The sequence below is a fragment of the Podarcis vaucheri genome (assembly GCF_965113315.1).
Source record: "Podarcis vaucheri genome assembly, chromosome: Z".
Lineage (NCBI taxonomy): Eukaryota > Metazoa > Chordata > Lepidosauria > Squamata > Lacertidae > Podarcis > Podarcis vaucheri.
This window is the reverse complement of record NC_138758.1, coordinates 22,930,539-22,954,277: the sequence shown is the minus strand read 5'-3', so window position 1 is coordinate 22,954,277 and position 23,739 is coordinate 22,930,539. Positions and strand designations below refer to the sequence as shown.

Below are 23,739 nucleotides of genomic sequence, written 5' to 3'. Positions count from 1 at the left end.
TCCTATCTGGCTATATGTTCAAATTTAGGCCAGCATCTCCTAGAATCCAGGGGCTGAATTATGACTTTCAAATACTGGCTAAAAATTCATTTCAATACAGACCCGGAATGCTTACTAACTTCTTTATTGAGAGACACACATAATTCTACATCGTTTTCTGATATTACCCTCAAACACAGGCAAATAGGGATTGCAATAGATTCCCTTCTATTGGATGGCTCACAAATCTTCTCTCTCATCAAGCAGAGGCTGCTAGATCATGAAATCCAAAAACTCCACCCCTCCCAGCCTTTTGTATGTTCACCTGCTTACTTAGGATTGCAGCCCAACCATGGAGTACTACTTAATTACTTTTCCAATTTAGAAACTCCATCACATCACAGAGCTTTTATGCTAGCTTGTCTAAATGCATTCCCCTCATCTGTATTGTTTGGAAGGTTTCAAAAAATAGCTACAGCTACAACTTTATTTTGACAAATTTTTTTGTTGCTTAACATGGTTTCTAAATGATGAACAATAAGGTTACAAAAAGAATGCATTAGAGACAAAATCTGGTAAAGTAAACCATAAAATCAGAAGAAAAAAAACTTATTTAAATAATATCTAATGAAATAAGGTGTTACTCACCAAAAAGTCTTCACTTAAAGTAAGCCCAAAATTGCATTCAGAAAGATTTACAGTGGCAAGCCCAACCATGTCTACAAGGAAGTAAATCTTACTGAATTTAAAGGGGCTGGCTTGTACATAAGTGGGTTTAAGACTGCATCTTTACTTATGAGTAAAAAAAACAAACACTTTTTACATTAAATTCAGAGGAAAGACTGCTGGTCTGCCTCATCAGGAGACCTATGTCATTACTAATATTTTAATAGATTATTTTTAATGTATGGTTTTCCCCAATGCAAGACAGAGAGGGAGCCTTCTTTCTTGAGTTAACCCATATCCCAGCCTTACCCCAACCTGATGCCATCAAGATGTTTTGGATTGCAATTCCCATCTGTTCCAGCCAGCATATATTGATAATCCAAACCATCTGAAGGCCAGCAGGATGAAGACTGCCATACCCCAAAACAGAAACTTCTTAATAGGCCTACTACATTCTAAGAAACTTCATAATAGGCAAGAAACACCTCTTCATTTCAGATTCTGTGATTTAAATATGGTGTACCGTTTGCCACATATCCCAGCTGAGGAATGAGTTGCTCATCGTTACAATTTTCCCGCCCTGGCACCAGTCGCTGGTATTTTGTGGGGTGAGGATTTCCATCCACATCAACTAAGAACGGGGGAGGCATGAGATGCGGCGCCTGTTGAGTTTGTTCATCTAGGACATAGTTATTCGCATCACGGATCAGAGGGCGGTAATCTGTGTGGAAGAACATCTGGTCCGGGATCTACATCAGACACAAACTTAGAAATCAGTACAAATACACAAACATTTCTTAATTCTTCTCATACAACGCATACTCTGTTAACTGTCTTTCTGGCCAGAAATTATCTGTCAAATGGTAATTCTCACCTTGGTCCCATCGGACTATTCAGACTACTTTAGAGGAGCAAACCTGCATGTGAACTATTTCTATGCACCACAAAAGCTTAGAATTAAGTGTCTTTTCTATGTGGTTTTCATTTAAAAAAAAAAAAAAAGCAAGCACAGTTCTTACCCTTAGGACTACAAAGAAAAGCTTTAATGAAACATGAGGGTGGTATCCTTCAGAAACCACAGATATGAGGTCCTAAGTGGTCAACTTCAGGAGAAGGAGTTTAACAAACTTATTTTTATAACCAATTCACTGCAAACTGTGTAATTTTCCAGTTTTCTTCCAAATTCAACTCAAGGTTCTGGTTTTGACTCAGAACCTTTATGGAGTGCACATCTCGCTAATACACTTTCACATCCTTAAATATTTTTAGGGCAGTCCTGCTCAAAATTTCCGCCATAAATGGGTAGGTTAAACTTCCTAGTGGGCAGAGCAGTTTTTTTAAATAGTGCCCCTAACCTGAGAAATACACTGCCCAGGAGGAACGCCCTTGGCCAAAACTTGCTTTCTTAATCATTTTGAGTAATATTATTATTAATAATCTTATTATTTATACCCCACCTATCTAGCTGGGTTTCCTCAGCCACTCTGAGCAACTTCCAGCAAAATTTAAGAAAATAATAAAATGTCACACATTAAAAACTTTCTGATACAGGGGTTGCTTTTAGATGTCTTCTAAACGTTGTGTAGTTCTTTATCTCCATGACATCTAATGGGAGGGTGTTCCACAAGGTGGGTGCCACTGCTGAGATGGCCCTCTACCTGGTACTTCACTTCTCGCTGTGAGGGAACCACCAGAAGACCATTGGCGATGGAACCTCAGTGAACGATGGGGCTGGAGATGCTCCTTCAGGTATACATGGCCAAAGCCGTTTGCGGCTTCAAAGGTCAGTACCAACACTCTGAACTGTGCTTGTAAACATACTAGGAGTCACTAGCTGGTTTTTTAATTATATTTTTTCTTTAGAAATTCTTCTTTATTGTGAGTGCAAAGAAGCTGCTGCTTAAGACAAAGCATGAGCATGTGCACACACACTTCTCATTTTCTTAGCCTTTAAAAACATCTGTATCCTTTTCACACCATTATTAGCAGTTTATAAATCAAGGACTCAGTTCCTCCAGACATTATCAGTTAATCAGTCCTCAAACCAGCAGCTATACAATAAACCCCACAGAGTAGGATTACTCTAGAGTAATTAGTTCCAGTCTGAATGTCTCCCACAGAAGAACAGCACACACAATCCATTTGCAAAGCTAGGCACTTTTAACATCCCATTAACTTTAAGAGAGATTTAAGCACATTCTTACATTTTCCTTGCAATTCACAGGACTTTAAAGGTGATTCATTATGGCTGGATAATGTCAAATACTGCTAAACACAGAAGGACATTAAGAGTCCACCAACTCACCTTTTCATAACTCTTATTGCATCCGAATCCAAACAATAGTAGGTGCCCATGGGAATCTGTACAGGCAAAGTGCTGACCATCAGGGGAAAATTTACAGTCAAACACTGCACCATGGCCTTGGCCCTCAATCTGTAAAACACACACAACACCCATTTGGATCTGCTTAACTTTTCTGGACAAATTTATAAGCTGAATTTTCCTTTCTTTTAGGGGTGTGTACCGACAACAAGATTTGGTTCTGACCCTGATTCAGCACTTCAAAAAAACAACCATTCTCAGCTCAAAGCGTTCCAGACACTGCCCAGTTCTGCCCAAGTTCAAGTTCACTTTGGAGTAAAAAAAGGGCTTTGTCATCTTCCATTCAATTACATTGCCTGCAGATTTCATTCACAATTTTTGGCAGAAATTTTATGAAATTTGTAAGCAGAGCACCTCTTGCCAAATCTCAAGAGGTTAGCTGCAACAGTTCCTACAAGAATAGCATTCAAAGTTTGAGGGAGGGTAAAAAAGAAATAATGAAGATAATGCTAGCAATTACTATGACAACAACTAAAGGCATACTATGGCTTTGCTGGAAATAAATAAGAATCACTTGACACACAATAAGTACATGCAAAAGCACACACAAAGGGACCCGAAGAATGTAAGACTGACAATGGATGAATAAAATCACTTGAGACAAACAGACCACTTAACTCAAAGAAACAGACCAGAACTGAGGGGGAGGGGAGGGTCCACTGACTAAAAGGAACAGGTGAGCAAGCACAGGAGTCAATGTAATCAGGAGCAAATTTGTATCAACGGGAAAGAAAAAGAACTAGGATCTGAAAGTAAAGGGCGGGAAAAGGGAAGGACTGGGCTAAACTTAGGTTAAAAAACACCCCTTTGCTCTGAGTGTGCCACCAGAACTCTTAACAACGTCCCTCCCACAAAGCACTTGGTTTTTGCCAGCACCTGGCAAAACATTTCCCTCTGATTACAAATTAGACCTGTTAATCACAACAGAGTTCTCCCCCACCTCCTTCTCACCCTGCATGGTTTTTTTATATTGTAAACTTAAGGGACGCGGGTGGCACTGTGGTCTAAACCACTCAGCCTCTTGGGCTTGCCGATCAGAAGGTCAGCGTTTTGAATCCATGGGACAGGGTGAGCTCCTGTTGCTTGGTCCCAGCTTCTGCCCACCTAGCAGTTCGAAAGCACGCCAAAAAGTGCAAGTAGACAAATAGGTACCGCTCCGGCGGGAAAGTAAACAGCGTTTCCGTGAGCTGCTCTGGTTTCGGTGTTCCGTTGCACCAGAAGCGGCTTAGTCATGCTGGCCACATGACCTGGAAAAAGTCTGTGGACAAACGCTGGCTCCCTTGGCCTGTAAAGCGAGATGAGAGCCGCAACCCCAGTGTCGTTTGCGACTGGACTTAACTGTCAGGGGTCCTTTACCTTTACCATTAAGCTTATAGAAACTTTACTTCTATTTTCAGCAAGATGTATTTTCACCAAGGACAGCAAGGGTGGGTTCTCTCTGCTTTGGTATGAGGTGCTTTATAAAGATCCTGCACCAACGCAGATAAACACACAGTAATTCTCAGATCTGACTCTTAATCATAGGGTCATGAGCTCAAGCCCCATGTTAGGCAAAAGGTTTTCTGTACTGCAGGGGGTTGGACTAGATGACCCTAGGGTCCCTTCCAACTCTACAAGTCTATGATTCTAAGATCTGACCACTCATTCTGCCCACCATACAGTACCATGTTAAAGTAATTGCGCATTTTTGCTCCTTTCTCGAGGTCCCAAATGAAAATATTCCCATCATGGCCTGCAGAAAGCATGATCCTTTGGTCAAATGGGTGAGCTTCCAAAACAAACACTTCATCATCATGGCCCTGCAACAAATGCAAAGAAAGTAATATTTTAAGAAGTAGTTACTGTCCCATATAAGCTTCATATTACATTCCCCCCTCCCCTGCTCGTCACATACACACAGGTGACCAGTGCCTCAATCTTATGAAGGTGGTCTGCATGTTTCTGTGGTCTACCACCTCAGACTGAAGGCTTCAATGACAGAACATTCTTTCATTACAAAAAGGTGTGTCACCCAGACCATCAGATCCTTGTGAAGTTTAAAGAATCCTACGTGTCCACCACTATGCTGTTGCTGAACTAATCCCTGGTTTGGGTTTTTTTATGATAGTATTGATCTTTTATTAGTTGTTTGCAATTGTGTATTTTAGATTGTGCTTTGTAAACCACTTTGCAATTTTTATGAAAACTGGTATATAAATGGAAAAATGAACACCCCTAATAGACACAAAACTAGCATGTCAGAAGGGTTTTAACACAGAAAACTACAATGTCAGGTAGAAGCCCATATTCAGGGACTTTTTAATATTTTGGAATTGAGAGAGAATGGAGGCATATCCACACTGACCTCCTGTTTTAAAGACAAGGCAATTGTTTTAAAAAGTGGGTAGCTGGAAATGCAAGCAACTCTGCTCATATTGGAGCAGTTCCAATTTGAAGTGGGGACAGGCTCCACAGATATTTGCTGCTGGGGACTGAAGGGCACATCAGCCTCCTGAGTGCAAGTGATAGCTCTACACCAGGGATGTCCAACAGGTCAATCGGGATCCATTGATCAATCCCTGGAGCTTCAGGTCGATCACGGTCGATCATGGGCTCCTTTTCCTTTGCTTTTGCCTAAGAACATCTGCCCCCTCACCCCACTCTCCGTTTTCGCTGAAAAGGAAGACGGAGTTTTCACTGTGAGGCAGATTGTTTTCATAGCGATCTTTTGGTGAGCAACTAATCCCCTTTCCCCTTTACTTTTGCCAGAACCCCCCCACAAAAAAACGGAACTGTCCTCCCTAAAAAAAGTCAACAACTTTGACCTGAACCCCTCCCCCAAAAAGGGGTAGATCACTGCCACTTTTTTCCTGTGAGTAGATCGCAGTCTCTTAGGAGTTGGACGTTCCTGCTCTACACAACCTAGAAGACAATTGTCCCACTTGCCTGCCCACTGCTCCCAGTTCACCCTACTCCCACAGGTCAGGATTTTGTTATTGGGAATAGTCACACAGGAACAAATCAGGCTGCTCTATTGTTCAACTTAACAATGGAGAATCTTACCGAGAGTACTTGAACACAAGAGCAGCTTGCTTTTTTGGCCAAGCAAGAATTCACCTATCCCTGCTCTTCCTGGGATCAGACAGAGTAATATACATGCCTGTCACAGCATTTTCCAATGTGTATTATGAAACACAAGTAATCCTCTCCTGAACAATAAGTGGTATCTTTTATTCATTCAATTGTAAACACGCTAACATTTTCTCAGAAGTGCCTCAGAAGGGTTCCTTCATTGAAGTTTTGGTAAAAAATATAAATATATTTATAATTTCATTAGTTAATTGATCAGTTAGAAGGCAGATGGATAGTAAACAACAGGAAAATCTTGTTTGATTGATTAACCAACCAACCAACTAGCCAGCCAACCAACCAACCAACCAACCAACCAACCAACCAACCAACCATCAATTGGTTAGAATACAGGAAAAATGATAACAGCTTTCTCCTCCCATTAGGAAAACGATACTAATTTGATCAATTATTTTGTTTTCTGTATATTTGTTCTGATGTGTTTCTGATAAAAGATCACCAGTCCTTGGTCCGCACCACTCCTGGACTCATCTGATGCTGTTTGCAAGTTTCTCAGCTGTTCTCCACAAGCATGATCAGAATCTTAATTCTTAAAGATGCCAAAGCTTAGTGCCAGACCCCAGTTCAGTGGCACACAACAGAGAGAGCACTAAATGCAGATCCTCTTAAAAAGCTAATCGACTGAAGGTCTAACTTACAGTTAGGTTGTGAAGAAGCTGCCCAGTAGTAGAGTTCCACACTTTCAAAAGGAAATTGTTGACTGCTGTAATAACAGTAGTATCATAACGATCCCAAGCTACCATAGTCACCTTCAACTTGGACACCTTGTCTTCCCCAGACACTTGGCTATTTCTGAGAAAATGTAGACGTTAAAGAAGAATCTAGTCAAATGAAACTTTTAAGTACCAACTTAGAGCCAAACTAAATGTGACACTGGGAAATCTTTGATCAGATTGTTTTTTGAAGATGTTAAAAGCAGCCATGGGATACATTTGGGCTGTGATCCTAGGAAGTTACCCCTCCCCATCCATCCTTTGTGCAGCTGCCCCAGAGGAAGAAACTACAGGTTCCAAAAAGGTTACTAGTCCCACCCACCTGTCGAAGTGGCCTGCCAGGTGGGAGTGAGGAGCTGAAGATCCGACCCACATGCTACATCCTGTTTCCCACCCCTTTCTTTAAACAAACAAACCCTTCCAGTTATACATCATACTTGGCCTTAATTTCCAGATGTTGGAAACAGATTATCATCACTAAACCATTGTCAGTAAAAAGCTGGCCAGATCAAAACAATACAGTCAAACCACGGCTCCCAAATGCCTCCATTTTGGAACGTTTTGGCTCCCAAAGGCCGAAAACCCAGAAGTAAATGCTTCGGTTTTCTAGCATTTTTCAGAAGCTGAAAGTCCAACACGGCTTCTGCTTGAGTGCAGGAAGCTGTTGCAGCCAATCTAAAGCTGTGCCTCAGTTGTCAAACATTTCGGAAGCCAAATAGACTTCCGGAATGGATTACGTTCAATAACCGAGGTTTAACTGTACATGCAAACAGTAGTATAAAGGAATTTATTTATTTAAACCTAACATTTTTCAGCCGCCAGAGAATACATGTAGAAAATGCAAGTTCTGTGAGCATTACACATTCAAATTTTGCTGAATCTTTAGAGGAAACAAGAAATGTAGCATAAGTAGCTTATAAAATAACCAAATTCTCTCTGAAAAGATCTGCCTTTTATATTCCTGATAATTATCCTGTTTGGTTTAATGCTCAACACAGACTACAAGGTTCCTTTCTGCGGAAACTCTGTCAGATTCTAATGCAAAAAAGAGCTCCCTTCTAGTGCAACTCACTGTGTCTCAACCAGGTACAGTTAGTTCAGAAAGTAGGCCAGTGCTCCCCTCTAGAGAAATGCATGTGCCCAGTAAGATGTACTGTAGGCTTTACAAATTTTTAACAGCAAGCCCCATGCGCCACACGTAACATGATGATGGGAAGCAACCAGACGGGTGCAGCTTAACACTACTATGAATACCATGACAAAACTTTCCATAGGTAACAAGATGGTTTGGTTTCCCCAGAAACCCTGAGTTACACAAAAGCCACAACAGGAAAATGGCTAGAAGGGAAAGATGCTGAAACAGGTGAAGAAAACGAACATTTCTGGATTTCGACCACAGAAATAAATATTACTGTGTTTTGAACATTTGAATTCCTTTGTCTATTGAGGTTAAATTATAAACATTTTTCTGCCTTTTACCCAGTCATCTTAGTCGCCATCTCCAACACTATACTCTTCCATTCTTGCTGCTGATATTGCCAGATTCTGGCTGTTCCATCTCTGCTTCCACTGACAAATCTTAGTCTGTATTTTCAAGTAAAAGGGAAAAGGAAAAAAGTTACATGTGTAGGGCTCTGAAGCCCCTCTGCTTTGCTCTCCAACCTGCTTTTCCCCTACCCAGTTCAGAATTTGGTCTACCGGCACCCTGAACTCCTGCATAATAATATTTCCACTTTATTTTTTTAAGGGCCACTATCTTGTACCCACTGGTACCCACAAACACACTTAACACAAAATGCAGCACAAGGGGGCAAGGTATGCATGTGCCTTTGATTCAGGGTAGCTTCACATGCACTTTCTAAATGACAGCAACATCTAGAAACAGCTTTCATGGCTGAACAAGCCAACCCTAGAACTCTCCTAACTCTTCAAAATGCAATGCTTTATACCATGTGGTCAGTTCACAAGCTCACCAACCAGATATTAAACATTTAGTAAGTATTGGAACAAAACTCAACTGAACTGGCTTCTAGTTGCTTATCAGATGTTTTTATATAGTGGCTAATTAACAGGTAATATTTTCATTAATTTCCTTTAATTAAAGTCACTTAGTAAGTGGGATATACAGGTTTAAAAAAGTATAATACTGAACAGCTATCCACCACACTTCACAATGCAATTCAGAACACTTTGTCCCAGCTGAGATGTCACAGTCTAACAACAGTTTGGCTACTCATGCCATTTTTCAGCTTTGCCTCTTCAACCCATTACATGCCCCAGTTAACTATTTCCTGGTTGCAGCAAACCATAGTACGCTGTTCAATCCAAGCCAAAACTGGAAGCGCAATTTAGACTGCCGTTTTCAGTTGTGCTTTGAATCAGAAGTCCAAACAGATAGAAAATTGCCATTGATCAGTTTAAGATAAATCCCTTATTTTAATTTAAAAAATGTATATACTGCTTGACTGTAGTAAAGCAGTTTACAAGATGTTTGTAAATGACTGTTTATATTTCACAAGTAGCGTAAGAAATTAAAAAAAAATTATGGAAAATCAAATACAGCAATAACATCATGGGAGAAGAACAAAAGAAATGCTTACCTGCCTCCACTGTTGCAGAACTGAACAGCAACTACTTTGTCCTTAAAAAAAAAGAAAATAATTGTTTTCATCAATACTTTTCTCTACAGTCAGCTTATGTACAACCCTGCTCTCCTCCATCCACATGTTTCTAGAGTGTCCAAAACATCTTAGCAGCAAGTGTCAACAAAACATCCATCAGCCCTTTATCTGACTCACCTGTCTTTTGCCCCAGTGTATCGCCAGCAGCATGTACTGAATTCTATGAAGTCACAGGCCAGTGTTAACTGAACAAGAAGAAGGCCAGCCCTATGCCCACTGGTTCCTGAAGATCATAATGTATCTTGTGTACCTATTGCTCCCTGAGGTCACTGGCATACCACTTTCAGCCACCATGTTTCATTTGGATACCATGCATGCACAAATTAATACCAGTAAGTATTGGCATTCTATGGAGGGGCACCTTCCTATTTGCTATCCCAAAACACTGGTGCTTTGATCACCCACCACTCCACATAACCATGACATTGGCTCAGAGCACCATGTACTTTGGTCATGGCATCCCATGGCCTTGCTGCATCTGTCAAAAACCAAACAGACACATATCACTTTCCTTTACAGCAAAATATATTTGACAGAAAAAGAAACTACACGCTGCAATATTTTTGCCAAAACTAATTCCACCATTATAAGTGCACTGTATTAATCTTAACACCATTTATGCTTATTGCAGAAGGTCCTGGTAAATTAGCATGAAAGTTTTGTTAACCAACCATAGATTAGTCTCACAACAGCAGTCTTTGCATGCCCAAAACTTCATGGAAAGCACCATGCTCCCTAGGCTGCAAAGGCTCCCTTGTTTGTTTCAAAAGAGAAGCAATTTTTCTTGAATGTACTGTGAAGCAGCTTCTTCCACAGAAGATAACAAAGATGTTTTCCAGACAAGAACTTTTATCAGGGTAAGCCTGTGTTAAAATGCACAACCTAAACTTCTGAGCAGGGTTTTTTTATATATATAAAAAATGCAAGTGTGATTTCCTGCTTCATTCTTACCGTATGAGATTCTAACACAGCAGTTTTCTCTGGAGTCTCAGAACCCAAGTAATATATTCTTATCACATGGTCAGTGCTCCCTGTTACAACAAACATACCACCTAAAAAGCAGGAGTTGGGCAGGAGATAAAGACAAGAAGAAAAAAATCAAGAAACCTTACATTTTTCATTCAGCAAATCATGATTGTTGTTCAAATGGTATTGCCAGATTTGAAAAGTAACATTTCAAGAGAGCAAAATGTGAACCATGTGACGCATTTTTCCTTCAGGAGCTGTGAATTCTGAAAGTGTTTTATTATTCAAAGAACACTGACATCTATATTTGGCGAACTAAACAGATAAAATGCCCACAATTATCCAAAACAATACCATAGAATTACTGCACCATGGAATGTCAGACTAGACCCTGCACCGCCCCCTCAATTTGGCACAATACAAGATCATGCTAAAGGTCCACTAAAATGGCATTAAGAACCTCAAGTGCTTTGCTGAAGTACTTTTTATAAAGAACCTAAACAGCAAGGAATGTGTAACAGTAATTCACTTTATTTCAGGTTTCAAGAGAAATACTCAAGGGTGGAAATCCTAGTAAGACAAACTGCCTACAAAGTAAAGCTGCTAGCAAAATCAACCTGTACTAGAACTCAATATAGATTTAATGACATAGTGTTGTGAAAAGTTAATGTTTGTGCCTGAAGCTGAAAGTTCCATCAATTATATTTTCCAAGAGCAACCAATATCCTAGATCCCAATCATTTCCTAGATATTTTTGTCAATTAATACTGGCTCTGGTTAGAATCTTCCTGAAGTCTCAATTTTCCTGAAAAAATTAGTTGTGTTTTCTGAACTAGTTAGCGGTTTCAAAAACAAGCACCAACTATTTTTTTTGCAGAAAACCATTTCCTACATGGTTTCTGTTCCTGAAATATATATACATACCAGAGCTGAAGGATGAACAAGATATTTGAACGCCAGGCCTTGACCTCTCAGCAAATTTGATTGGACGATCCCTGAAATGTAAATATGAAGCACTTTAATTACTTCATGGTGCAAAGGTTATTATATAAACCTGTTAAGAAAACAATTTATATTTGTACAATATGAGCTGCTAGAACTGCAGCAGTCCATAGAATACGATCCCGGTTACTAACATGCAGAGAAAGTAACATCCTCGCAACGTTAACACGTTTGCAAAATAAAAATTGGTAAGGTGTTTGTCTGCAGCCTGTCAAAACTAAACCAAACCTGCATAAAGTTTGTGAATACAGATATACAGAATCAGTTAAGTTATAGTTTTCCTAGAAAGGGTTGATCTTCTGCTTTTTCCCAAAGGCTATGAATCTACTGGAGCCACTCGACAAAAAGAAAAGCCGCTTTTAAAAAAGCTATTTTTAAAAATCCCAATTCAACCGAATACAAAAATTGGTGTGCTAGAAGTTTGAATGGAGAGGAATCTCAGAAATGTAGGCTAAATGTCTGCCAGCCCTCTCTATCGAGCTATTCTTAATGTTCTTTTACATATGGAGAGGGTAGAAACATCTGACCTGTGGCTGGGATGTAGCCTACTGCATAAAGAGTTACATGTGTACTTCCACCCACTTTGCCTCTGGTCACACCCATTTCTTCCTCTGGTGCTGCCCGTCGCCGGCATGTGGGGCCCCCCAGAAGATTGCTCAGTAGAGAATGCAGCTTTCAGGCTGGAAAAGGTTCCTCACCACTGGCTTAGGGAAAGCAGTGAGCAAATTATGCCAACAGTACCCATCAGATTACAGTCTACCTCTGCACTCCCACTTGAAACTACAAATGTCTCAGCTGTGGGACAAAATCTGGCTGAGTCAGAAGACTGAGGTTGCAATCCTTTACCCAATTTCCTGGGAGTACTTTTTAGTAGAAATGTATAGAATTGCACTGTTAGGAATACTCTTCAAGAGGGCAATTTCCTATTCACTGTGCTTCTAGGCTCTACCAAAGGACTGAAGATTTCAATGAGGATACACAATGGTAAGAATCTTCAAAGTTTTGTTAAAACATTTGACTTAGCAAAAAATTAATTCATCTCTTTTCACGGCCATATCAAACTGCAGCCTACAATTCCATTCTTTTACATAAAATTCTAAAAAGGGGGAGGTTCTCGGAGCTTAATCTGAAGAGACAGCATGGACAGAGCCATGCCAAAGTTCGGGGGGGGGGTGATGCAATCCCTGATGGCATTAGATAGTCCTGCTTTGCAGGAGTGTAAAAATTTAGGCAAATCAACAGAATAAATCTCTAGGTTGGGAAATACCTCTGCCTCAGCTTCCACTCAGTTTAGCATTGGAATGGAAACTTTTTCCAGCCCAAGGGTCACATTGCCTCAGGGACAACCTGCTAGGGACAGCATGCCAGCATTGAGCAGGTCCAACGACAGAAGTGGGCAGTGCAACAGGCATGACTCTTAGCATGGTATAGCAGTCTTATTCCCATCATGCAAAAGTCACAAGTTTTACATACACGCACCTCCACTGAGGCAATCAAAAAGCATCATCACAGCTCAATTTCATATTTGTCAAGAATAAGCACTCAAGGAGGCCACAGAGCATGGCTGGTGACCCCAAGAGAGTCTTAAGGACCAGACAAAAAGGCCAAGAGAGCTGCAACTGTCCCGTGGGTCTAAGGTTGCACATCCCTCATTTAGACCATGTTGAACAAAATAGAACAACGGTTCAGCTCAATGAAAAGGAGCTTCTAGGAAATACAGGATTGCTGTAGTTCTGAATTCTCCGTCCAAAACATCAAGACTCAAAAGTAAGGTGCCATTGAGGCCTTTTTTGTGGCCTTTCACAACATCTGATGCCACGCCCCCCACTGCAGTGGGCTTGGGGAAGGAGGTGTGAGGGTTCTGACAGGATCCTAGAGTCCTCCTGCCTCCTTCCCAAAGCCTAGTTAGCACTCTTCCAGCTTTGAGAAGGAGGTGGGAGGGCTCTAGGAACCCACCCGAACCTTGCACCTAGCTTAGCCAGCTTTGGAAAAGCAACGCAAGGGGTGGAGGGGTGACAGATTTTTGGGCTCACTTCCCCCCAGTGGAACAATAGTGTGCTGCCCGTGTTGAATTACTCTTGCAGCTCACTTGATAGAAAACTTGGACAGTCCTGGTTTAAACCCTACAATGCTCTACAGTGACCCAAGGTACATATGGTGAAGTTTATAGTGCAGCAGAAGCCAAGTCATATTGTGGCACACCACCAAGCTGACCTGAGAAAACACTGATATGTCCAAAAGCAGAAAACTGAGCTAAAATAATAAATCTAATGAAATATACGTACTTAAATTTCATTGTATCTGAATGCCATTGCCAGAAGCAGATAGTCCCATCAGCACCTGTAGAAGTGAGGTATCGAGTTGTTCCTTTTCTTGATGGAGAAAACTAAAGATTTTAGAAAAAGATATTGTAAATTGGTTTTAGGATTTCCCCTCATTCTTCCAGCTTAAAAAAAAACTATTTTACTGGGCATATGAAACACACTCACTGAATAAATATTGTTCCTGACTGCTTTTGACCATGAGAAAGTAAGCAAAAAATAATAAGGCTAATCAATAAAATAGGCCCATCACAAAATTGTTTGATGGATGGAAATTTCAAATTTGAGGTGGATTTAACATGCATTTGGTCAAGCAAATGTAGTCTTGTATCTCAGTGCTAAACAAAAGCAAAGGAAAAAACAACAGTGTTCATCTACTTTACCTGTATAGAGGTTATTGAAGCTGTGTGGCCAAGCAGCACTGCAACTGGTGCACAGGTTCGAAGACACCAGACTCTGACTACTTTGTCACAGCTGCCTGCAGCAAGGAGGGTGTTTTCATAATTAACACCCATGTCAGAAATTTCAGCCGAATGTCCTCGGAGTGTTGAGAGCAAACGTCCGTCATCTGTAGCCCAAATTTTCACCAAGCAATCATCCGAACCCTAATGTTTCACACAAAAAAAAACAATATCCAAAGTATAACATGCAGAAGTGCCACTGTTTTCACTATGACCCTAGAGATGTATGTATCCCTTCTTTTTGCTAACTGCCTGAGTGCCATTAGGTTTGGTAGTAGTAGTAGTAGTAGTAGTAGTAGTAGTAGTATATCCCTGGCCTTCCTCCAAGGAGTGCAAAAAAGCGTAAACAATTTCCTGCACCCACCCACCCTTTATCCTCACAACAATCCTGTGATCAAAATAGTGAATGTGTTCTGGTCTTGGGTCAACCCCCGTTGCTTTATCATTTCTTAGCACTGCTGCCACTGGAAAATGACCTTAATCCAACAATTAAGGATAATTCTATTGTATTGCTTATGGCTCATATGGTCATTGCTCAATAATGGAAATCATGTATAATGCTATTTAGAGATAGCATTCAATAATGTCTGGGATATAGCCCTGTCTTAATGTCGTACACAACACAGACAAGTGATGAGTGTTGCAGTGAAGAAAGACTGGTTCAAGAGGGTGGATGGGCTATACTGAAGAATAATAATCACATAAAATGTAATGATTCTTTTAAGGTAATTAATTTTCTGTTATCTATTCTGAGTCATAAATAAATAAATATTAAATACCTTCATTGGCATTTAAAATCACTGGGATAATTAAAAGGACAAGGGTGAAGCTGTCGAAGGTCATAAGGTCACACTGAGTGTCTGAGTCTATACTAATTATTCTACAATCTGCAACTGGATTCTGTTATGTTTACTCAAAGCTGCTGTTTTGTTTTCTTGAAGTCAATAAAAAATATTTTTAAAAACCAGCCTGTGATGTTGTGATCACCCTGTGATGTTGGACTGAGAGAATGAAATTGACTCAAGGTCCACTAGTGATTAGGGATTAGAACTCAGATCTCTCTGATGACTTAGTCCAGTACTCTAACCACTACAACAGAATGCTTTCATGCCCTGTTTGAGAGTGCCCCAGAGTCATGTTTTGAGTGTTGTGAGAAGCAAAACGAATAGCTAGATGGATCTCGAGTCTGGTCCATCCTAACTTGGAGGGCTTCATGCTGTCCTGCAAATAAAATGCTACAGCTGTATGAAGGACCAGCAGCTTCTGTAACATTCCCGTAAGTTGTTTGTGAGCTATAAAAGTAGCAAACACGAAACCAAGGACATTACATAACATTCCTCTTGGAAAAAGTGGAGTTTCTAGATGATTGACTATAAGCAAAATATAAATCCTTTTCATTTTCTTTTTAAAGGACACATGCATTCTTTCTTTTCCTTTTCTTTTTTAGTAAAGATCACATAGTCTTCAACTGGTTGGTTGGGAGCCACTGCCACAGAGGTATGGAACCTCCGAACATGAGTTTAATTGGGGCGTAGGGTCTCATCATTTGTCCTAAAGACCAATTCAGCCAAATACCCAATATCATATAGATATGACAGCAGGTGTGGGCAGGTAACTGCAGGACTTGGGTGAAAGGGTGCCTGCAAAGCCCCCTGCACCAGGGCTGTTGGTGCTTGGGAAGCACAGTACAGGCATTTTTGCAGAAGTTTTATTTTAAACCACATAGGCAAAAATGGGCCACCAAGTGATTTACGGCTTTACAACTGGGTTGTCCCATCCAACTGCCAAGCTTGACCCACAAGTGTGTGTGGAGATAAAGATCCAGCCCCCTGGTCAGCTCCAGTTCCCCATGTCCAGATCTAAGGTAGATCACACCAGAAGCATTACCTACCACTATACAGATATATGCTAAAATATATGAGGGGTAAATAAGAAATGAAGCCTCAGATGTGCTTGATTTAAAGGTGGTTCCTAGGTCCGAAAACGGTGTTTTGAGAGAGCAAAACAAACAAACAAAGTCAAGCAATGTTTTGAAATATTGCAGTTTTCTTCAACTCACTGTGAAAATTCGCCGCCCAGTGCGATCAAAGGCTACACAATACACAGAGGACAGATGCCCAAGAATTCTCTTGTGCATCTTGATGTGCTGGTAGAAGGACGAGGGGAACAAATGGCTGAAACGCCCATATCCAGTTGTTTGCCTGGCACAGATTATATTTACTAAAAGCGAGGGAGAAGGGAAAAACACAGTTATCCCAATGACTTGAACTGCTGTAAATCTACTTATCCACCAATAAAACAGAGGTTCGCATGGCAACCATTAGAGCAGTATCAGGTGTAACAACAAGTCTGGCCTACTTATGGCTAATATTAGTTGAAAACATGTAAGGCCATCTCGGAAGAAGTCATGGTGGGTGCAAGGGGACTACAGAAGTGCCACCCTCCCACTGAAAAGCCCCTACACAGTATAAGGGCTGTTACAATGTGTTGGCATCAGTAGTATAGGCCTGGCAGTGCCAGATTTATGGTCCTCAGGACCCTGTGTATGGTCCTCTATATTCTTGCGCTCAAAGGTGATTTCACCAAAACATGCTGGGTATTTCACTACAGTGGTACCTAGGGTTAAGAAATTAATTCATTCTGGAGGTCTGTTCTTAACCTGAAACTGTTCTTAACCTGAAGCACCACTTTAGCTAATGGGGCCTCCTGCTGCTGCTGTGCCGCCACACGATTTCTGTTCTCATCCTGAAGCAACGTTCTTAACCCGAGGTAATATTTCTGGGTTAGCGGAGTGTGTAACCTGAAGCGTATGTAACCCGAGGTACCACTGTGTATTTTATTAAACGTATTTAATGCCATTTTGAATATTGCCTCTTTTTTCTGCTCTTGCTTATTTTGTTAAGCCTCCTGTTACTGTCATTTAAAGTTGTTCCTTTCAAAGTTTCTGGTTTTTTAAATAAGCACTTTTATTTTTGAGCCAAGCTTCACATTCCGTCACTGTTATACACATACATATCCAAAGTTGGGTTTTGAGATTTTTTTCTTGTTTATAAACAAAATTTAAAATTATTTATTTTTACTAACATTTCAGGTTTTATTTTTGCTCAGTAGAATCATTAAGTGTTATCTACTCCCACCATAATATCTTTAAAAGAGGTCATCTAGATGGTGAGTCAGTGGATGCTGTTTGCTCACAATCAGGATTTCATTTACTGCCATAATTCAGCATCTACAAATTGAACAAATTCCCCCAAACAAACATGTCTACGGAATGAATAGTCCTGCCTTTACAGCAAGAGACTAGATAGATGTATTTTTGTCCTTTCCATTTTTTTATAATACAACTTTTTCTTACAGGAAAAGTAAGTGCATATTTTAATGCATTCTAGATGTACCATGGCAGGAATTGCTGATGATACTAATAATGTTCTGGCTGGAAAAAAATCACCTGCCCCATTATATTAATGCTCTTTCTATGATGCCATAAATCTAAGTTAACTTTTGGGCTAAAGAAAAATTTCCAATATAAGAAGCCACTCCATAAATAATAAACATGCACTTAAACACTGTAAGTTATTCCTTACCCACATTTGGTGGTTTTGAATAGTTTGAAGGTACTTCAGGGGGCCTTCCTCTGTGGAGAGCTGCAAATGCTGATACTTTCCAAGCTGTGTGCCTACAATCTGTGTGAATAAGGTTCAAAGCTGGTAAAAAAAACTTGAGCTGAATGCTTGAGTTCTACAACCAATACTGCTTTGTTTTGCCAGAACTATGAAAGCCGTGACTTCTCTGAGCTCGTTCCCATTCCTCCCTTCTCTGCAAAGCTATTTCTGGGAAATGCTTGTACTTATTCAGAAAAAAGCTTTCCAGAGACGCAATGTTGCCTGTTTCAACATTTCATTTCAACTAATTACTTTCTTTCTGTCTATTTGCCCATTTATTTTCAATGTTAACCAGAAGTACAATTTATGTAAAAAACACAGAATAACATGTTATTTTCACTGCTTGCTTTATGTATGGTAAGTTTTTTTTTTATATAAAGTTAAGCCACTTTCAGGGCCTCTGTAAAATGATATTAGAGGTTTTAAAATATGACAAAGGAAAAATGCCACATATCTTACCTTTGGCTGCCCTTAGTAATGACTGCCGTCCCACTCCCAGCAAAGTCTGCACCCCAAGCACACTCTGTGGGATCTCCTTATCCAATAAAGGTCCAATGCGTTCACAGATTTTGAGAAGATAGTTTGGAGGGATGTGAGCATTGGCTGCCACCTAAATTATTTTTTTAAAAGATAATTAATGTAACAGCTTTTCTTCTATTTCCCCAACATATCAGCATTTTTCAGTTTATTGAGTGCCAAGCTCCTGTTTCGTATTTATCTGATTACAAAGTGGAGGGAAATGTCCTCTATCCCACGCCTAGCACAGAGAGTACCTCAAAATACAATGCAGTAAAAGATGAAAGGAAGCAGCACATCTGCACCAGCAGTGGTGCAGGTACAGCCTTTATATTCACTGCAATTGGGGAGGCACTTTTTCCAAAGTGCTTAACTTCCCAAGACTGTTAGGAATTATTGTTGTTGTTGTTTAGTCATTTAGTCGTGTCAAACTCTTTGTGACCCCATGGACAAGAGCACGCCAGGCACTCCTGTCTTCACTGTTAGGAATTTTTAAATTTTTTCTTTAAAAAATTAAGCTAGAAAACTTAAAAGCAAAAACAAACAAACAAACCCAAAACTGTGCCCAGTTCCTAAACTGCTGTGAATAGCAGTCTCCTTTGAACTAGTGCTCTCAACCACACCATTCTCAGGTGAAGAAGCTGCAGACACAGAGGACATCATGGAACAGAAGGAGGGTTTGCTCTCAGAATCGGTCTCAAATATCCCTATCTCCTTGGGAGTTCCAGTATCAGAGAAGCCTGTGATGCCAGTGCGCCTCTGCTTGCATTCCTCAGACTTCAAGGAATCAAATTTGGAGGCCACCTAGAACTTTGGCCTCCCTCATGCCTTTTAAGAGTTGAGACTCTGTTCATGGGAGCAAGGAATGTTGCTCAGAGGAAGCTGCAATCCTCTTTAAGGCTGACTGGGTTTTTTGCTTGTTGGAGCAACATTCAACCGCCACTCAGAACTGCCCAACTTGCTTGTTGCCTTTTGAATTTTGATCCCTGCTTTGCCTATTCTTACTTAAATTGACTGACCCTCTGCTTGTGTGTCCACCAACCTTTCCTTGACCTGACTTTGCTTCCTAGTTTTAGAACCAGTGCTGGCAGTATGTGGCCTGTTGTTCCTAGACTCTGTGCCAAGCACGAAGGCCACACTTGGGCAAGAACCCAATTCCACAGCTGGTACCGCTGCCTAGGACACAACACAGTAATAGAGCTAATACAGTAAGCCTGCAACTTATGCACATTAAACTTGTGTACATTCAGGTTTACACACATGGCAAAAAAGATTAAAAATTAGAAAGGAGGCAGAAAGGGGCAGGGTGCTAGGGAAAATGGCATTGGCAATCCCAGCCCCCACTATACATGATTCTGGCTTTAGGCACGATCTGCAGAATACAACCACATAAGTTGAATTACTATACAAGATTCTATGAATGTGCAGCAACTCCCAATAAAGCTTCAACCCTCCTCCCCCAACAAGTCTCTGACTATGTCTTGATTCAGGCATTGCACCAAACTGCAACTTGTGCTTCCAAATGAATAGGCAAATAGGAATTTGGCAGCTGCTTATCTGCTTTCATATAAATCTGCCTCACACCAGATCTGACCATTTGTCCATCTAACCCTGCGGCCTGGTGCACACTTAAAAAGCCATGATTATCAAGGTCAAAACCGAGCCAGAACATACTGCCTGGTTGCTCCTGCTTCACTCCTACCCTGGTGATCATAAAGCCATGGTTTGTTCTTGCCTTGCTGATCATAGTTTCTTGGGGAGAAAGAAACCACAATCCTGGTTCAGCTGTAACTACAAGTCAAGGCTTCATGGCTTGTTCCTTCTGTCTGTGTCAGTGGAGAAGCCAAGTGGGAGTACACTGGCAGCAGGCACGAGCAGTACCGCTCAATCCTGCAAAGCCATTGGCCATGGCTTATCATTATGTGTCTTCCTCCATGTTGTGTCTACTCAGGGTATCCTCACAGGGGAATTGTTCATGGAGTTTTCTTGGCAGGGATACTGGAGTGGCTTGCCGGTTCCTGCTCCAGGTGGATCACATTTGGTCGAAACTCTCCACTATGATCTGTCCATCTTGGGTGGCCCTGCACGGCATAGCTCATAGCTTCTCTGAGTTATTCAAGCCCCTTCGCCACGGCAAGGCAGTGATCCATGAAGCAGACATTATTATTACAACATTATTATTAGTATGTTGGTTGCATATTTGCTCTATGACTCTTACAACAAGCCTATTTCATTGTGCTTGTGTGATTACCCTTATTGTTGCATTTCTTGGAGTTTCCAAAATCATGGATATTTCAGCAAAGTACATTTTCCCACATAATTCCCTACCTGAGGAAGGATCACATAGAGGCAAAAGCAACCATTTTTATGTGAAATAGCTATAAGTAAGAATTAACTCCCTTTTCTATTTTGTCTACACAGAGAAGAATTATATGTGTAACTCAATGTTTAGTTCACCGTCATAAAAAAAATCTGTTCAGTAGTAGAGATGGATTGTCTGTATACAAGGCTGGAGTCCTGTACTACTTTGAGCACACAAAAACCAGTAGAAAATATTACCATGATATGCAGAATTTAAAATAAACCTAAGCTGACTGGCTGCAGGAGCTTCCTGCAGCCAAACAGAAGCCGCGCTTTGGTTTCCGAACATTTTAGAAGTCAAACAGACTTCCAGAACGGATTCCATTTGACTTCCAAGGTACAACTGTATTAGGAACATTTGGCTATTCTCTTCACACTAAAATATGTTGCGTAATCAAATTTTGCATTTTAATGTTATTCCAAATTCTAACATTTATAGCTCTTTAAAATTCATATAAAATGAGGATTCTCATAATTCTCACATGATTATATAATTTAGCAGTGAAGTCTCTTACTATTTATTGTTAATTCACCAAAGAACGAAGGGTGGAATACATAGGTCTCCCATTTCTCCCTTCACAATACCCCTATGAGGAAGCTTAGGGTGAGAGAGTGCTGCTTGCCCAGGTAGGAATTTAAACCAACTAAGTCAGGAATGGAGAACCCTTTTCGGTCTGAGGGCTGCATTTTTTCCTGGGCAACCTTCTGGGGACCACATGCCAGCAGTGGGCAGGTTCACAGGCAAAAGTGGGTGCAGCAATAAATATAAGCTAAATTCTACACACACTCCTCCATATCCTCCATCCAGGCAAGTGAAAGTCATCATCGTTCAAGGCAAAACCACTCAAGGAGGATGTGAAGCAGGGCCTGTGAGGGATGTGGCCGGAGGACAGCCCAAGAGCCAGACAAAGAGGACTAGAGGGCTGCATTTGGCCCAAAGGCCTGAGATTCTCAACCCCTGCTCTAAGGCAAACATTCTCTAGCAACTTTGCCACACCAGCTCTCTTGCAGGCAAGGGAGGGGACAGGGATAACGGATCAGAACAGCAACCTGCCTAAGGTTACCAAGTAAATCCTGCGGGTAAGCTAAAATTTGAACTACACACTTCACAGCTTACAAACTGCATTAAACCAGATCTCAGCAAGTATCTAGCAATTTATATCCCACCTTCCCAATAGTAACAAATGCCCAAAGTAGCTTATAATACAGTGTTCCTTAAAATCCGAAAACTACTTAAAAAGCTACAGTAAATAAGGAACAGCAGTAAAACCCAAGGCTTATAAATGTTGCAAGTGTCCTGAATCAGTGGGCACATTTGCACAACCAAATCTTAGATTAATAGCAAGCAGTGGAGAGCTGCTCACAGCCCCTTTCTTGTGCCCAGATGACAAGACCCCATTCTCTTCCTCACTGATGTGGTCCAAAAGAAAGCAGAGCACTACATTTGGTACCAGCTTGGCTGCAGGAGTTGCCAGAAGGAGGTTATAAGGCGCCATCCAACCATATTTGTGCAGGATTTACTGCTTTTCTTCTCCCAAAGAAGTTTAGGTTCAGATTTTCCTTCTCCTAGATGGGCTATCATATTTTTCTCCCTATAGGACGCACTTTCCCCGCTCCAAAAATGAAGGGGAAATGTGTGTGCGTCCTATGGGGTGAATGCAGGCTTTCGCTGAAGCCTGGAGAGCGAGAGGGGGCGGTGCGCACCGACCCCTCTCACTCTCCAGGATTCAGGGAGCTATCCGCAAGCTTTGGGAGCCCGCGGGAGTTCCCGCCGGGCTCCCACGGCTTGCGGAGAGCTGCCTGCATCCCGAAGCCTGGGGCGAGCTGAGCTTCGGGCAGATATCCGCAAGCCTGGGGAGACCAGCGCGACTTCCCGTCGGGCTCCCTAGGCTTACGGATAGCAGCCTGTTCTGGGGGCTGGGGTCGGGGGAAGCGCGAGCTACCCCAGCCCCGGGCCTGGGGGGAAAATAATTTTTTTTCTTTATTTCCCCCCAAAAAAACTAGGTGTGCCCTATGGGCCGGTGCGCCCTATGGGGTGAAAAATACGGTACTTTCCCAGATTGACAAGCCCCATCTGCCCCACACTTCTGTCTACAGCATGTGCAGAAACCACCTTCTTGATCGTTGGACTTACTATTGGTCCCCTCCGCTCAATCCGCCACAGCCTGTCTTTGAATACAAGGGAAGTCTCTAACTCACCAAAGGTTTGAGAGAACCATTGGCTACCTTCACCTGGTTTAGCTAGTCAGTCGAAGCAGTTTCCCAGGTGTAGCCAGTTTTGTATGCTGACAGCTTCTAGGAACCACAGGTGAGAGCTGAGTGCAGGGTGGAGACCAAAGAAGACAAACTACCCCCCAAGAAGCACAAAGTGTTCCCCACCAGAGGTACTACTGCACATAAAATCATTATAATAAAAAACATCAGAGCACTAGCCCTTTCCTTAAAAACAGTGAGTTCCCAAGGATTTCTTTAACTTTTAAAGTTATAATGTAAATTTGTGGCTCATGGCAAGAAATTTTTTGAATAAATGCTGCTTGTTAAGTAACACTGCCACAGCGAAACACATTTAAATCAAAGGTTGGGAAAATACTACATAGTAGCACAGTTTTCAAAGAAAGATTTTTATGCAGGTAAAATGATTTCCAGTTGTTAAAAACAACAACAATAAATCCCCAGAGCACTAAAGCTGACAGATTCCTTACCCAAGGTATTTCTTATATCTTGTTGATTTTTTTTATTGGCATATCTGAACTGACATATTCACAAGGAGAGATAATTTGCAAAAAATCTCATGTTTAAGTCTCTGTTCCTCTTTTTAAAGAACCATCTACACAGATAGAACACGGATACCTGAACAAATAAAATTATCTGGCATAGAAATAACTTTTTTGATTTTTTA

General features: G+C 41.1%; 1 protein-coding gene across 1 annotated transcript in view; it reads right to left on the bottom strand.

Moving 5' to 3' along the window:
* The window catches only part of BRWD3 (bromodomain and WD repeat domain containing 3), a 69,226-nt gene that overhangs the window by 37,629 nt on the left and 7,858 nt on the right, over positions 1-23,739 (bottom strand). Inside the window, exons 5-17 of the mRNA XM_082208455.1 lie at positions 18,423-18,573; positions 17,886-17,984; positions 16,361-16,521; positions 14,224-14,445; positions 13,805-13,905; positions 11,442-11,512; positions 10,503-10,603; positions 9,471-9,511; positions 8,350-8,454; positions 6,796-6,949; positions 4,693-4,827; positions 2,951-3,079; positions 1,169-1,394 (exon numbers count right to left, since the gene is read on the bottom strand). Of these exons, the coding sequence (XP_082064581.1) occupies positions 1,169-1,394; positions 2,951-3,079; positions 4,693-4,827; positions 6,796-6,949; positions 8,350-8,454; positions 9,471-9,511; positions 10,503-10,603; positions 11,442-11,512; positions 13,805-13,905; positions 14,224-14,445; positions 16,361-16,521; positions 17,886-17,984; positions 18,423-18,573 (1,696 nt within the window). The remainder of the gene's footprint in view (positions 1-1,168; positions 1,395-2,950; positions 3,080-4,692; positions 4,828-6,795; positions 6,950-8,349; positions 8,455-9,470; positions 9,512-10,502; positions 10,604-11,441; positions 11,513-13,804; positions 13,906-14,223; positions 14,446-16,360; positions 16,522-17,885; positions 17,985-18,422; positions 18,574-23,739) is intronic.